The sequence below is a fragment of the Phallusia mammillata genome, chromosome 7 (genome assembly GCF_965637545.1).
Source record: "Phallusia mammillata chromosome 7, kaPhaMamm4.hap1.1, whole genome shotgun sequence".
In the NCBI taxonomy this organism is placed as follows: domain Eukaryota; kingdom Metazoa; phylum Chordata; class Ascidiacea; order Phlebobranchia; family Ascidiidae; genus Phallusia; species Phallusia mammillata.
Genome location: NC_137258.1, coordinates 13,897,754 through 13,913,343, shown reverse-complemented (window position 1 = coordinate 13,913,343; position 15,590 = coordinate 13,897,754). Strand labels below are relative to the sequence as shown.

At 37.4% G+C, this 15,590-nt stretch overlaps 2 protein-coding genes across 2 annotated transcripts; both read left to right on the top strand.

The window, feature by feature from the left end:
• LOC145239019 (uncharacterized) lies at positions 1–1,090 on the top strand. Its single transcript, XM_080102310.1, has 2 exons — positions 1–913; positions 1,065–1,090. The coding sequence occupies exons 1-2, from the start codon at positions 1–3 to the stop codon at positions 1,088–1,090; spliced, it is 939 nt and encodes a 312-aa protein (XP_079958436.1).
• A 4,715-nt stretch (positions 1,091–5,805) lies between these two features.
• LOC145238342 (uncharacterized) lies at positions 5,806–11,514 on the top strand. The gene is made up of 14 exons (XM_080101478.1): positions 5,806–5,995; positions 6,058–6,106; positions 6,597–6,685; positions 6,752–6,884; positions 7,800–7,891; positions 7,949–8,108; positions 8,179–8,386; positions 8,451–8,556; positions 8,626–8,784; positions 8,878–9,008; positions 9,500–9,567; positions 10,592–10,775; positions 10,833–10,918; positions 11,057–11,514. The coding sequence occupies exons 1-14, from the start codon at positions 5,921–5,923 to the stop codon at positions 11,158–11,160; spliced, it is 1,644 nt and encodes a 547-aa protein (XP_079957604.1). The 5' UTR covers positions 5,806–5,920; the 3' UTR covers positions 11,161–11,514.
• The last annotated feature ends 4,076 nt before the right edge of the window (positions 11,515–15,590 follow it).

The window sequence follows — 15,590 nt, the reverse complement described above, 5'->3', positions numbered from 1 at the left end:
ATGGATGTGAAGCCTGTGCTTCCTCCTGCTGTCGTCCCACCTATGCAAATGTCATGTACCTACTCCGACGCCTATCCTTCATACATGCACAACCCGCGTGCTTCTTCCCCGCCTCGATGTGCACCCGACAATGATTTCGTACAACAGCAAATAGTCCTGCCTCAGCCGGCCATTAAGAAGTTCGACGGCGATCCGATGAACTACTGGTCGTTTGTTCGAGCTATTGAGTCCCATGTTCACCGCAGAACAACATCTGAAAAATCGCGACTGGTTTTCTTGCTCCAATACTGTGAAGATTCTGTTGCTACCAAGCTCGAAATCTACAGCAAGGATACGGTCTCCGGGTATTCGAAGGCTCGCTCTCGAATGTATTATGATTATGGTCAACCCCACATTGTTGCCAATGCCTGTGAACGTCGCCTAAAGCTTTTCCAGCCCGTTAGACAGGGTCGACCAAAGGAACTTATGGATTTTTCTGACCTGCTTGAAAAATGCCGTAGCTCTCTGGAAGACATCCAGGAGTACGCGAGTTTGAATTCACTGGATACGTTGAAGCAATTGATCGGGAAACTTCCATTTGATCTTCAAGAGAGATGGGCGGAACGCTCTTTTCAATTGCTTGAGGAAACCGGGAAACAAGCTGGATACCTTGCGTTTACAAGTTTCGTTGTGCGGTGCGCTCGTGTGGCTAATTCGCTGTTTGGAAGAGAAGTGGTCTACAAGGCCGTGCGCGATAAACCGCGAATTGAACCAAGGCAAGGTTCAAGGGCCGCGGCATACAGCATCTCATTTTCCAAGTTCGACGGGGCAAATTCTAAGAATTCGCCGAATCCCGTTTCGTGTGTCTGTTGCAAGCAGTCACATGGATTGTCCGTGTGCCCGGAATTCGACAAAATGACACTGCTCAAGCGTCGTGAGTGTGTGCGCTCAAATAGCTTTTGTTTTAAATGTCTTTGTTCTGGACATCGTTGTCGAAAATGTCCTGAATACTTAAGGTTGGTTAGGTCTACTCTACATAAATTAAAAAAAACAGGGGGGTGCGAAAATTGGTTGGTGATTTGTAGAGGGTGCAGCATGGAAAAAAGTTTAAGGACCACTGTAGAGGCAGCATGCTTTATCTAATTGACCGGTTATGTTTGTTTCTTTGGTAACGAATAGGAAATTTGTAACTGGACTGTTGCCGGTCGTCCAATGTGTAATTTGTGCATTTCTGGCCCACAGATCCCACCGTCGTCAGCCAACTTGCTGTTGCTGTAAATAACTGTATTATTCCGGTAAGCCTTATTGTTTAAAGTCTCGCAGTTACTAATGTGTTTTGGTGATGTTTATTGAATTTGATGTTGTATTTGCAGAACCTAAAATCTCCTGATCGCTTTGAATGTTACTGTGACTCTGGTCCTATAATAGTTCGGTAAGAGTCAACAGTACTGATAATTTCTCGTCTGTTTCCTTAACTAAAGTAGTGCATATCTGCAGAAACCACATGTGCCTTTGTGCTCGTCTTGCTGCTGAACCCTCGAGCGCCATCTCTGTTTTTAATTGCCTTAATAAAAGAATTCGTTATTTTGGCTCTTGGTGCCCTGGAGTCGTTGAGCGCGAGGAAAGGCGCGTTGAGAACCGTTCTAGGAATATTAGCGATCGCCCCTGCTGTGCTGTCTGGGTGCATAGAGTCACGCCCTCTACCAATTAAAAGACAGTGCAACAATAAGGCCTTTGAAAGCATTTTGACATATAAGGGTACATGCGGCCCGCGACTTCAAAGCAGTTCGCAAATTGGGCCCGGACAAGTGTTTCCAGGAGGCTTTGTAGTCGACATCAAGAAGTTTTGAAACCCATTTAAGAGTTTAAAGATAAAATGTAGGACTCGAAATCCAACATATTTCCACCTTTAATACCAACGTTCGCGATAAGAGTGGTATGTTTTATTCTTTCCCACCTCGAGCCCCATCTGCGTAAAAATATGGTCGGCAAGGTTATTGACAAGACACTCATTTTGTAAATTAGCGTTGGGATAACAAGGCTTTTAAAAAAACATATGCGTCCTAAACAGTTATACCGCGAGACGGCCATATATTTAAAATCGCGCTGAGTCGCTTTGGGCCTATAAAATTGCAAGTGATTTTAACTTTGCATCCGGACATTTTCCAAGTATATTGAGTACACGAAATACTCGATTAAAATCAGTTTTGTCTCCGCTAAGAAAAATTAGTGTATCATCCGCGAGAAGAGTCACTTTAAATTCCTTATTTTTCAGTGTTATGTCTTTAATGCATCTTGGCGCAGGGCCTTTAGCCAGACATTCGAGCAAGCATAGTGTTACCGAATTGTTTTGACAGCCCAGAATTGGGTCTAGCGATTTCGGGTGGCGGTATTATCTTTGCCAAGTGAGTCCCAAAAGCCAATCTGATCTATTCCCCTAGAGTCTAGGGGCGGGCAACATACGGCCCGCGGGCCGGATCCGGCCCGCGACGGGATTTTGAGCGGCCCGCAGACAGTTCCAGGTCTTACATGATAATGTGGCCCGCGGCCACAGTCTGCCGCAATCCCCCACTACTTGCTTACTGCGTCAAATTATAGTTGTAACGGACATTAACGCTCCCCAATAGCAAAAATTTTCCCGCCGTTGTTACCATTGCACCTTACGTCCATTGTTACGACATAACTGCCAACCATGTGTGTGGCCTGCTTTCACGGTTTCCTTTGTTTCCACACGTATAGCCTAGTAAGTGTTTCACCAGTATCTAAGTCTGTGGTGTATTGCATTAAATTTGCTGTGGTGAATAATTTTATGTTATATCAGTTAGATTGTTTGGACTGTATTGTATTTGTGATGTTCTTGAATGTATTTGGTTTAGGTGGTCAAAAATCCGTTTTAAATCACTGGATAAATACGCGATTAATGTATCGATTCAGGAATCCGGCCCGCCAAGTACTTCATTTTCCCATATCAGGCCCGCCGACTGGAGAAGTTGCCCGCCCCTGCCCTAGACTGTCTCCCCAATTCTGTCAACAGTCCAGAACCCTGCAGTAACGGCTCACCACGAAAGCCGGATCTACCTAACACTGGTTTTGCTAAAAGAGCGTCTCACAGTTTATTATATTATATATTATTTCAATACTTCAGAGACGTTACTACAACTCCAGCGCACAAAACCTCTGCATGTAAAACAACCACGACACATAAGACACGAAAAAAGCAAGGCGCTACAACAGTGGTTCTCAAACTGTGGTACGCGTACCACTAGTGGTACGCAGGAACTTTTCAGGTGGTACGCGAGTAGCTTTTCAGGTGGTACGCAAGTAGCTTTCTGCTATACCCAATTTAAGTCCGATCTGAAATTGCAACTCAACTGACCCAACTGATCAGCCCTGGTTTGGACGTAACTCGTGTTTGGACATTCTTTGAAATTGCTAAATATGCTAGTCAGGTCGAGAAATGGGCCTATTTCTTGGTCTATCCATTCAAACAGGACTTAAGGTGGTACGCAGCGATAGAAAAAGTTTTGTCAGGTGGTACGCGATCCATATAAGTTTGAGAACCACTGCGCTACAACAACCGTTCACGAGACGCCCAAGAGAAGACTGCCTCGTTCTTGTGCAACACGTGCAAAACGTGCAAAACGGAACTAGGTTTGCGGGTCGTTGACCAAGGCTTGCACAATTTCACAAGGTTTCCCACACATCCGGGTAAGGGATTAAGTGAAAACGAAGAAAAGATGTAAGCGACTTTAAAATAGAACATGTAAGAAATACATTTAAATGTGAACAAAAGTGAAACATATAAAACAAGTGCGAATAACATAAACCCAAATAACATAAACAGATGAAAGAAAACGTGTTGTTTAAAACAAATCAACAAGAAAATGTGCAGCGGCGGACACGTGAAATATTTTCGCCACAATAGTAAAAATAATGTTGATGTTGATGGATCACCTTGTCTAGCCCCTCGTTCGATTCTACAATCTTTCGACAAAAAATGTTGTTTACTATTCTGTGTAGCAACATTTTATCCAGCTTTTTGATTTGTTCCTAAACCCAAACTCACTTTGTGCAAAAGAAATTTTGTAAAAATTGTGTAAGTTGTAAATGTCAAGGTTAAGACCGCTCGGGAACTTCATAGAAAGCGCAGGAATCTGTGATACCAAAAAGGATGCGAAGATTATCGCCTATGTACCTATACCTTTAAAGCCGCTTGATCTGTATTAATCATAAGTTGTAATTATGTTGCCTCAACGACCCTTTAGCTGCTAAAGTAAATTAATAATTCAGCTCTTTGCTCCACTTATTAAAACTAAACGAAATGTGGATCTGCCATGAGGTAGGATGTTAGTAGCTCTACCTAGGGAGGTAACCTCTGTAGTGCTGGAATATAATCGGGATGGTTGAAGCGGTTAGCCGTGTACCCAATCAACTTTCTCAAATTTGGAGGTTATAGCCTACCAAAATATTTCCCTATCTGGTATAGCTTTCCTTTATACGTTGGGGTGACGTACATCGTCTACTTTGCATAAATTTCCATTACAGGTGACGTCAACAGGGCTAATGGTTAAAATTAAAATCTTAATAAAACATGACATAGCCTACACAATACTATAGGCAAGATAGTGGCAACTTATAGATGACAAACCTACGCTTGATAAAAAAAATGTCAATCGTTTGCTCTTGTTTTTTTGCTTGAGCTTTGGCTACCCCATGTGTAGTCTGAACTGGTTGTCGACAGAATGATGCATTGAGATGAAACTCATGTTTAAAAGTGGAAGGTTAAGTGTTTCTTCTATTTGTGACGGCTTTTTGCTACACCTTGCAAAAGTGTTAAATATATGTTCCGCCAATTATATTTCTTTTTATATTTGGTTGGTTGGACATACACTCAACACAAAACGAAAAAGCTTTTTTGTTTGTGTTAGTTTTTTTAATCTCAAGACTGTTCTTTCTTCTTTGTTTACCGTGCTTAAACATACATATTTACGGAAATATTTGTTACATTCCAAGTTTGTATGTCAAAATTGAGCCAAAGCAGCAAACGACCTTTGAAAGCTAACAAAAAAATAATGTTATCGTTTTTTTTTTAAAAAAGATTTGGCAATATTACAAACCCACTCTGCAAATATAGGCACGGTCCAAAAAAAATTCAAAACTGGTAAACAACTTATAACTTTTATAACAGTTATTGTAGCGCTTGTACTAAAAAAACCATTATGAGAAAAGAAAAGCGATACCATGCATTTTGTTTTAGGGTCTTATGTTTTAGTGCAGTGTTTTTGGAACAGCAAATAGCGGTTTCTTTAAATTTTAACTCTGAATTAATAAAAAATATAACAATTCTTTCAACGATTTATTGACCAATATGTAGGCGAAGTCTTTTTCACCTTAGTTTGGTTTGAGGTTTGTTTTTGTAGGATTCGATCTTGTGAAACTGAAAAAAATCGAATAGACCCACAACACAAAAACTTCTTTGTATTAGGCTAGTCATATGATAATGGTAGTTACGAGTTTAATTTCAATAGTTTAAAAATCGTAACAACAAAAAGAGACAGTTTAACAATTTTTATAGCCTACTCTTTACAAGTACGTGCACAGTACTTCCTGCATAACAAAAAACGTGTTTTTTCGCCCCAGAGATTTTTTTCCTATTTAAAGAAGGGCATTCCCCGTTGGACATTGCAAATAGGTCGTAACTAAGCCGATAAAGATTTTTTTTCAATGTTGAATGATTTAGCGATTTATTTAAACTAATTTTTAATTTGCGGATAAAAAGAATCGAATATGTTGAATAACGAGTTATTTTTCTCAACATAGGCTACACATGGTCAATTGAAGGGCAGTTTTGAGGAAAAGTTAGTTACAACACCTTCAGTTGTTAAATAAAAAAACAAAATAAATTTGATACATTTAAAATTATACTAACGTTGTTGAAAGAATGTTCTGGAAAATTGTTACATTTTTGTCTTTTCTTCTTGCATTTATTGCGTTGATCATCGCAATTGTTTCTGAGGTAAGATAGTTATTTAAAATTTGCTGTAGGAAACGTTGACAAATATTGATTTGATTTGGCAGGATAAAGCAAAGCAAAATGCTGCATTTAGTTCAAGTCTTTTGTTGGGAGGTATGTTTGAGACTTAATTTGACCAAAAATTTTTGTGTTCTTTTTAACTAATTTTTTGCTGGTGATATTTTTTTTATCTTTAGCCTAAAATCTTCCACGTGCATAAAAATAAAATTACATAATAAAATGTTTATTTAATTATTTGCGTTGCAATTTTATTCAAAATGCACTTTTGGATTATTACTGCAATATACGTTTTAGTACACACCATTATTTTTGTTGTGAAAAATATGCTATTTGTTTTTGTTATATTGTTGCTAACAATTTGTCTAAAAGTTGGTATTATTTTATTTTTTTTCGGTTTATAAGAATCCTAATTTTCCATGCGACAATGCGCAAACTATTGATTAATTGCCATTTCGTCTCAAAACTAAACGCGTCATCTTATCACACGTTCCGGAAATGAGACATTTATGTAACGACTAAGTCGTGAGTAAATGCTAAACGGAACAACTTGCTTTAAACATATGTTTGTATTGACAATTTGTAGAGAAATATCCAACTTCGTGCAAATCAGTCAAAGGAAGCAAAAATGGTTTGTATCGAATTCAACCAAACTCTGAAACTCTTCCATTTTATGTAAGTTAACTCTATTTGAGACTTGCACTATCAGTTACGATATTGAATGAATGACAAATTTATTAGACGTACTGTGATATGATGTCCGTTGGAGGTGGGTGGACATTAGTTGCATCCATTCATGAAAACAACATAAATGGAAAATGCACAGTCGGTGACAAATGGTCAAGCGAACAGGAAAATTCCAATGGTTATTTAGGTAACAACGTCCGAAACAAAACTTTATAACATAGCGCAGAGGAGAATGCAAAAGTCATATGTTTGTGTGTCATGGATGATTTAATTTAGGTTTGGAGAATCGCCATTTTTCTCAGTTATTTTGATATGTCATCAACTAGGGCTGTTATCAAACAAATAATTATTTGATTATTTGACATTTTTAATTATTTGAAAATTTATCAAATAATTTTTTACTCATTTCAAATAATCAAATAATTTTTTCCTATGCAGTGCACCTCGATATATGTACAAAATCAATTTATTTGAACACATTGGGGACTTTTTTATGAAATTGCGTTTACAAGAAGCAATTAAACATATGTTTTCAGCGTTATATTAATGTTCATTACCCATTCCCCAAAAAATGTTGGACAAAAAGAATGATAATTTTTTGTTCATTCCGGTATTAGTTACACCCAGGAATAATTTGGTTATGTCATACAAGTGATTAAAATGGTATAGATCACAATTCAATTCAGCCAGTATCCAAGAAAAAGTTGATGTAATAGCGTAAACATACACACGGAATATGTAGGCCTACACATGGTTTTGCCAAATTACGGAGAATAATTGAAGCTTAATTGTCTCTATCTGTAGGCCTACTAATTTATTATTTTAAACAGAAAACAAAGATGTAGCCTAGATTTATTGCCTAAGAGCTTACAAAATTCGTTTAGTAATTTCAACTATCCTTATTTAATAATGACTCTGGGTCTTATGTATCCGGTATTGTAAATTATTTGAATTATTTGATTTAAAAGGAAAAAAATTATTTGATTATTTGAAAAATTAAAAACCTTTATTTGATAACAGCCCTATCATCAACTATGTTTATGATTGGGCTACTCTATTATACTTCAATTTACAAACAGAATTGTATTTCATCTTGGTAAAGGTTCCGGAAATTGGGAAAACAAAAACATATTTGGAAGAGCGGACACAATAACCACTGACGATTTTAAAAATGCAGCCTATTATAGCACTGAGGTAATACAATTACGTGGTGCAGGTGTGCAAAGTTTTCTTCATTTTAATTAATTTTAGGCAACTGATGTAATGATTTGGCACGTTCCAAACAACATAAGAGTAAGTGATTTGAGCGAACGCGCATTTTTCAAGTATTACACTTACAATAAATTTCTCTCCAAATACGGCTCAACGCTGCAGTCCCTTTACGCCAACCACGTACAAATGAGAGTAGCAGGTAACGTATTGCAACTATATGATACCCTTTATTTTTTTTAAATTGAACTGTTTTTCAATATATTTTGTAGAAGGTGGCATTAAATATCTTTTGCGCTTACTAAACCAAACGAATATTGTGTCCGGAATCGATAATTGGAATAATTACCGATACGACGTAAGACGAAATCCAACACGGATAAGTGATGGGGGTAACGATATGTACGATGGAGGAAACAGGGTCTATTTTCGGAATGATATTTCAAACTTTACCAGTTTGGTGTATGGTGGAACTTATTTGTAAGTACTCTAGTATAAGCGTATCATTGCACCAAATATATCAACTGCTGATATATTCTTCTAGCCTTTTCGGTCAAGGAATTGAAGTGTCTAGTGCTCAAATATACCCTTTTATTGCTTTATCGTGGGTGGGAAATATGTCCAGGTCAAGTGACTACTTTGAATTAAAGGTAGACCCAGCTTCAAGCAAAACTGTAGATTAGATCAATGCTTTACAGCTTTTTAACTTTTTCATGCAGATTGTTTCCAATTACGGAGCGGATGGAAATGGAAACTATTCAACTTACTCCGCACAGCCTATAAATGTAGGAACAACCAAGGCAATGTACCAAGCCTTTAATGTGTATAATGCATCCGATCCATCAGTTTGCGAAGTGTTTTTCTTCATTGGAGATGAGGTTAGTCCAAATTACTTATCGAAACAAAGTCTATAAAACACTATTGCAGCTGCTGTAAACCTTCACAACTCTGTTCCTGTTGCTTTAATACAGAAATGGAATTCTATTGTGCCGAGCAAAATGGAAGCGATTTCTTGGTCAAACACCACGCAACGAGCAAACAATATCATACGATATCAAGGACCAATGAAAAATGTGTTTTTAGGATACACTCTGCTTTCACGGTAAACTTAACTTTCTCAAAATATTTATACATCGAACTCAGCGACAATTTGTGAGTAGTTTATTCATGTCAAAATTTATTGCAATAATTGAAAGCCAGTGAAGAATATAGTTTCGATCATTTGTTGCTTGTCATAAATTATTCTATTAGGCTTTGCTTACATTGTTTAAATAACAAAACTGTTGTAGAAACCTGCCAAACTTTATTACAAGTTATAAATTACAAGGTTTGTTGCTAGGCTATTTTAAATATTTCAGGAAATACCTAGAACCAAACGTGCGCATATGGATGATTTGTATGACATAACCAATATGCAGAATACTGATCCCTATTTGTACAATTTAGTCCCTATAGGCGGGCGTATTCAACCTAAATTTTATTATATTTAGAGATTTGCAATTTGCTATTTTTTATTGCAACCGATCACTGCCAATCGTTTCATGTAATTATACGATGAAAACATTATGGGTTTTTTTAATGTTTTATGCGCAGAAAAAAGGGGCAACGAGTAACCCAACTTCAGGTTGAATCAGTGATCAAAAAGTTAATGAAATCTGCAGGTAAGAGCTTTAGGTTATTGTCTGTCGCATTATTTTATTCTACAAAAAGTCATAATTATCAGTAAATAATTGTGGGCCCCTTTCCCTAAAAGGGTGTGCCGCGAAATGTTCGCTACCCTAAAGTACAAAAACTGCCAAGCAAAAGTTAATTGTCATCATATTCGCGATTCTCTAGTGCAGAAATTGTCCTTTAGTGCCTGACGAAATACGGGCGTGCATAACAACGTTTTAGAGGTCATTTTAAATTGACAACTTTTGTGTGGTCGGCCTGCAAAGTGTGCCGCGAATGAAATTACTTATTACCTATAGTTAATGCGCCGGTTGCTTTGAAAGCATTAACGGCCGCTGTGCTTAAAACACGTCGAATTGTCAAAAAATTAAACAGTGGCCGATTGAGAATTTTTTTACAGAACCGTTGGATCATTGTGGTTTCGTATTTTATTCGTTTGGGTCCAAAACTCACCCTATTTTATTTATTTCGTGTGATTCAACAACATTCACCCCCTAGCGCCCTACAATAGGAGAAACTTTTAAACCATGTCCGCCTCACCATCTGCCGTAAAAATATATCAAACTTTAACATGTCGGAATTAAATGAGATTTTGATACTTTGTAGGCTACTTCATGTAGCATAACTATCTATGCAGAATCAATTGCTGTGTTTAGATTTACAACACCAACCTTACTCATGGTTATCTCTTTAAAACGCATTATTAACAAATTTCAGGGTTTTGGGGACCACTGGGCCTGCAGAAACAAAGGATAATGAAATATTGCTAATATGGTGCCTAATATAAAATAAGTATATGGGAATAAGTAAACGTATAGAATTGGTCATCGTGTAGCCTGGCAATTCCAATATGTGCTAAAGCAACCATTCTAGTTTTTGTAGACTCAAGCTTGCGGTATAGGCCAGATAACTGCATGACATCTCGGACAACCCAGCCCTGTCATGCTACTTCGATCACACGACAGAATGTCTGTGTGCCCATAAAGCATTTCATTCCAACTTTGCGTTTTTCAGTCGAGTTTGAATTCGATTATTCACACAAGCAAGTGATCACCCCCGTCAAGTTTCTCAGAGGCAATGCTTCCAAACTTCAATCTGGTGTTCCAATTCTTCAACAAAATTTAACTCAAGCAGGATACATACAGTTCCGAGCATTTAACACGGCCGGTTTCCCAAATGCTTTGTGTCCGGGAATCAAGTAGGTCACAAGTGTTAGCAATACGTTTTGTCACCTAAAATTGCACCCAATGAACAGAACGACTTCTAACAGTCCGGAGCAGTTTTGTGTTGGAGGAATTAATACAGCCCCACGATTCTTAGATCAATGTGGGGATTTTTCAGGTAAATTTTTAACACTTACGATATTTTTTTGCGTTTTTTGCACATTGACTGGCCACAGGCTATTTTGAATATCCCTGACCTAATCTAGGCTATAGGCCTATTATTTTGATCAAATTTATATTTTACACACGTTTCTAGGATGGGCTGGTGTATCAGGAGAGACCAAAAGTGAAAACTTTCCCTCCGCCACAGGAAGGTCACTTAAGGACATTGACTCAACAATTTTAATATTCACAAAATAGAAACTCGATTGTGTAACACATATTTACCACTAACTTATTTATCAAAATCAACATATTAAATAGCCTCTGCATTTTCTTGTATTTCCAAATAATTCTTTGCATCCGTTTTTTTATGGGTGTAGGCCTATTGTAGCCTGCACGTAGATTATTGATAAATAAGCTACACCAGATTGTACGGAAACTCACAATTTGTTTTTAGCAAAGAGCAGCTTTTAAAAGATCCTCACGACACACCTAAGCATCTACTTTAAACGAACATCAAAAAGCTAAGACTTATAAATTAAAGTAAAAACGCCGACGATCGATCGACCTGTTTATCGACAAAAATACATAATTACACAAATACACAATTTTTGTCCTTGTGTGTCTTTTATGAAAGCCGTTTTATGACACCAACAATGTATCAGACCTGTTTATCGACACACTAATACGCTGTGGCAAATCTAAAATAGGCACTGATGTAACCCGAAGTCTAAAAACTTATTTTATTCTCAAACACACGTCAGACGAAAAATCATGAACCCATGCGCACTGTAGCCTAAACATGTGAATTAGACTAAAGCTTTCGACGGCAATGACGAAACGTCATGTTATTTACAAATATACTCGCTTATTTGTTTCTTTATAATTTTTAAAACCGTGAATTGTGTACCTAAGAACCATTTAATTATTAAATTATCAAGTGATACACTGCTGGAGGACTGAGAAGCGCAATGCGAAAAAGTTTTCCCAAGCCTTAACTCAAAACTTCATACTTAAGGTATATAATAACACAATTTATTTTTTTGAACGCATGTAAAGGTAGCCTATTTGTTGTGTCGAGAGCAGTGTGAGTGTTCTAAAAGGTCGCACGCGACTGATAAGCTACAGCAAGGCGATTATTGAATTAAATTTATACTACATGAAGCCTATGTTGTCAAAAATTTTGACATCGACTTACTTATTAAGGGATCGCCAATCACTTTAAGGGGTCCCGAAGACGCAACCCAACTTGTGATGATTTTCATCAAAACTTTTCCTGTGACTTCTGTTTAGCATAGTAGGCTAACTGACACGGTATTTTGATTTAGAATTGTCACAACAGAATTTGCGATTAAATAGCCTACTTCTGTTTTGAAATCAAGGGTGGCCGATAAGATGACCTTAGGGTCTTTCGCCACCCTGCCGCTTAAACAGCGCAAAATAAAATTACTTACTTACTCTGTATGATTGTGGTCTTAGGATTTTTTTAACATAAAAAGCATGGAATAGTTAAAAGGTTTATGGTGACTTAACCCGTACCCAAAATTTTATGGTTTTATGTACAACGTTTGTTGGTAAATGTATGAACACATCCTGGTGGGGGGTAGAAAGTAAAGTGGGTCGCAGAGTACAAAAGGTTGAGAAACAATGCTGTAGACACATTGCCCCAAAATCAGTATTACATAATCTAAAATATTTCTTGCGAAAAATGGCATGATTCAAATTTGGTTCTGCAATCAAGTTCTGCACTCGTTGATTTTCTACTTTTGCATCGCCAAAAACATTTAATCGTTTGCGTTAAGCGATTTTTGCACCGTTGACTGATGTTTGTTTTTTACTGCTATATATTTTAAAAAACTATTTTATCGTAGCCTTGTAACTAAGGGTGAACAAGCTTTTCGCAACTGACGGTCGCATCACAGGTCCTAATTTTAACGACTGCCGAGTGTCTCCATGTTCTCTGTTGATAAATTGCTAATGTAAAGGAATATGATTTATCTCATAATACCGCATCTACTGGTGCCATCGGCTTTTACCGCAACAAAACACGTTAAGACCAGCTTTCAAACTAAGTGTCTTGCAAGAACTTTCATCGATTTTTCGGGAAAAATAAGTGGCCGATTACCCCATTCCCAGGAAAGTTTTCTAAATGGTGACAAGTGGCACAAGTAGCATTGGTTTCACGACAAAATACAATTAAACCCACTAAATAAACTAAGCTTAATTTAGTTTTTAATCCCATCCCAGTCTAATTGCACATTCGAAAACCTGTTCTCTTTATGTACCTTATCCATATTTCAAACTCTGTCCGATATAATTCAACTTTGGCGTATTTCTGAGAGAATAATTCATTATTTCTAAGTTACAAAAAAGGCACATTGTTTTAAGTAAGCTTCACAGTAACGCTACATCTGCTGGGGAAGTGTAAATTAGCACTTTTGATCATTCTGTTTATACAACGCCCGGATAACCGCACAATCCGGTTAATTGCATACGAAAGCTTGAATTGCTTTTACAAAAGTGAATTTTTAAATCCTATCTTACACATTGGTGGGAAATATTAACCGATATACTTTTTTGTACAGCCTGAAAATGGTATTTAAAGCATCGGAGCATGTTTTGGCCTTTTTCTTTGGTAAATAACATTATTTCCTGTCATCTTTGTAACCACAGTATCTTGATTTAGTGCTGTATTACCCAAAAATTCAGATTTGTTTACGTCAAAACAATTTAGGTTTGTTCACGTCAATTTGTTATTTGAAATTACTTCATGCAAAAGACTTGAGTCAATTTTTAATTAAAACAGTAGGAAGACACTGGATGTGATAGTTGCCACTACCAGATGTGCAGAGAAGAACAACTTCGAGCAACCTAAGGTAATTTTTAAAAGTAAGCTGACTAATCAAAGGTTTAAAAATTTACAACCATTTACCTGAGTCACCATCATCAACAACTGACACGCTGTTATCGGAATCTCCCCCTGCTGAATTGTCGCTTGACTGTGTTCCTACAAGTTGGATTACCATGGTTTCGTTTTCGTTTTGAATAGCGATCGGCTGGGTTACTGTGTTTTGGTTCACCGGGGCCGGGCTAGCAGTATTCGAAGAGATAGCTGTCTGTGCATTAGAAGTTCCTACTTCTGTACCCGGATTATTAGTTGCAGTTTCATCATCCATTGTTGTATCATCAGGTAACGAAAACATTCCATCATCTGTCGTTTGGCCGTTTACGTTAGCTTCAAAGATTGCGAACAGAAGGAACGTAAAGAGTATCTACAAAGTTAAAAATCTTCTGACATTTTTTGTCCACAGTTGCCGTCGCTCGGTTCTAATAAAAAATTGGGTGACACCAAAACGCTAAATCACCGGAGATGACCGGACGTTGTGAAAACCGCTGAATATCGGGTTAGATAGCTGAGAGGTTTTATAATAGTTAATCATTCCCGCCGGAAACATTCCGCGACCGAGGGAAACATTCCGCTGTCGAGGGACACTTCCCGCGCAAGCATGTTTGCTGAATGTCAGGTAATAGCTGAATCAATATTAGGCAAAGGCATTTTTGGATTAATATACTATTATAAAACCTCAACCCAACCATAATAGGACTAACCGTCAGCACTTTAACCCGATAATCAGCGGTTTCCGCGACGTCCTGCTATCTCCTGCGATTCAGCCGTTTAGTGTCAACCAAAATTCTACGCGAAGGAAAGTCTCAGCGCGTTTCTCAATATTCCCGGACTAATAAAAAGCCCCCCAAAAAACATAACAAGATAACTAAACACAATACTACGCCAAATGTAGTTGCCCAAACAATTACAGTATCACCAAGCAACGACTTGCAATGTTAGTTCACCCAAACAAATTGGACCAATTTGAGTGCAAAATTAAGCTTATTTCATGACAAGTCGTAAGTGAGTGAGTTTTAACTTCAAAATATTTAAATTAGTGATGCACCGAAGTTTCGGTTGGCCGAAACATTTCGGCCGAATCAGCTGTTTTTCGATGTTTCGGTTTCGGCCCGAACTTTTTTCAAAAATTCGGCCGAAACCGAACTTTTTGATTGCATGAAATTAATACCCAAACTTTCATTTTCGCCAATACAAAACATCATAAATTAACTATTTGTTGTATCTATAAAATACTTGCCACATTGTCTGCGAAATATTACAAGTTTAGTGAAGCTTTCGCATTGTGAAAGGGATTTTGGCTTGTCATAATTGAGTTCACTTGCATCAACTACACACGGTTCAGTTAAAAACACCCATAAGAAATGCGGTTTTAGGTTCGGCCTGATTCGGCCGAAATTATTCGGCCTCGTGGCCGAATATTCGGTTTCGGCCCGAACCTTTTTAGGCGGGTTCGGTGCATCACTAATTTAAATCACCTAGTTAAGTTTATCTAGTCTACTTTTAAAACTTCTATTATTTTTGAATTAAACAAGCGCACACATACGTAGAGAGTACTTTTGAAAAAACTCACCAATCGATACCATGGCGCCATATTCTTTATTTCAGTTTCTACTTTCTTCCAGAAAACCAACGCAAGGCTTGTTCAAAATTTTGACAAACAACAGAACACTGATTTGTTGACAGTTAATTAATACGTAACAAGGAAATTCAATTTGCTAACAATTACAATTTGAAATGTCACAATGCGCAAAATTATCTTTTATAATTGTTGTTCAACTAA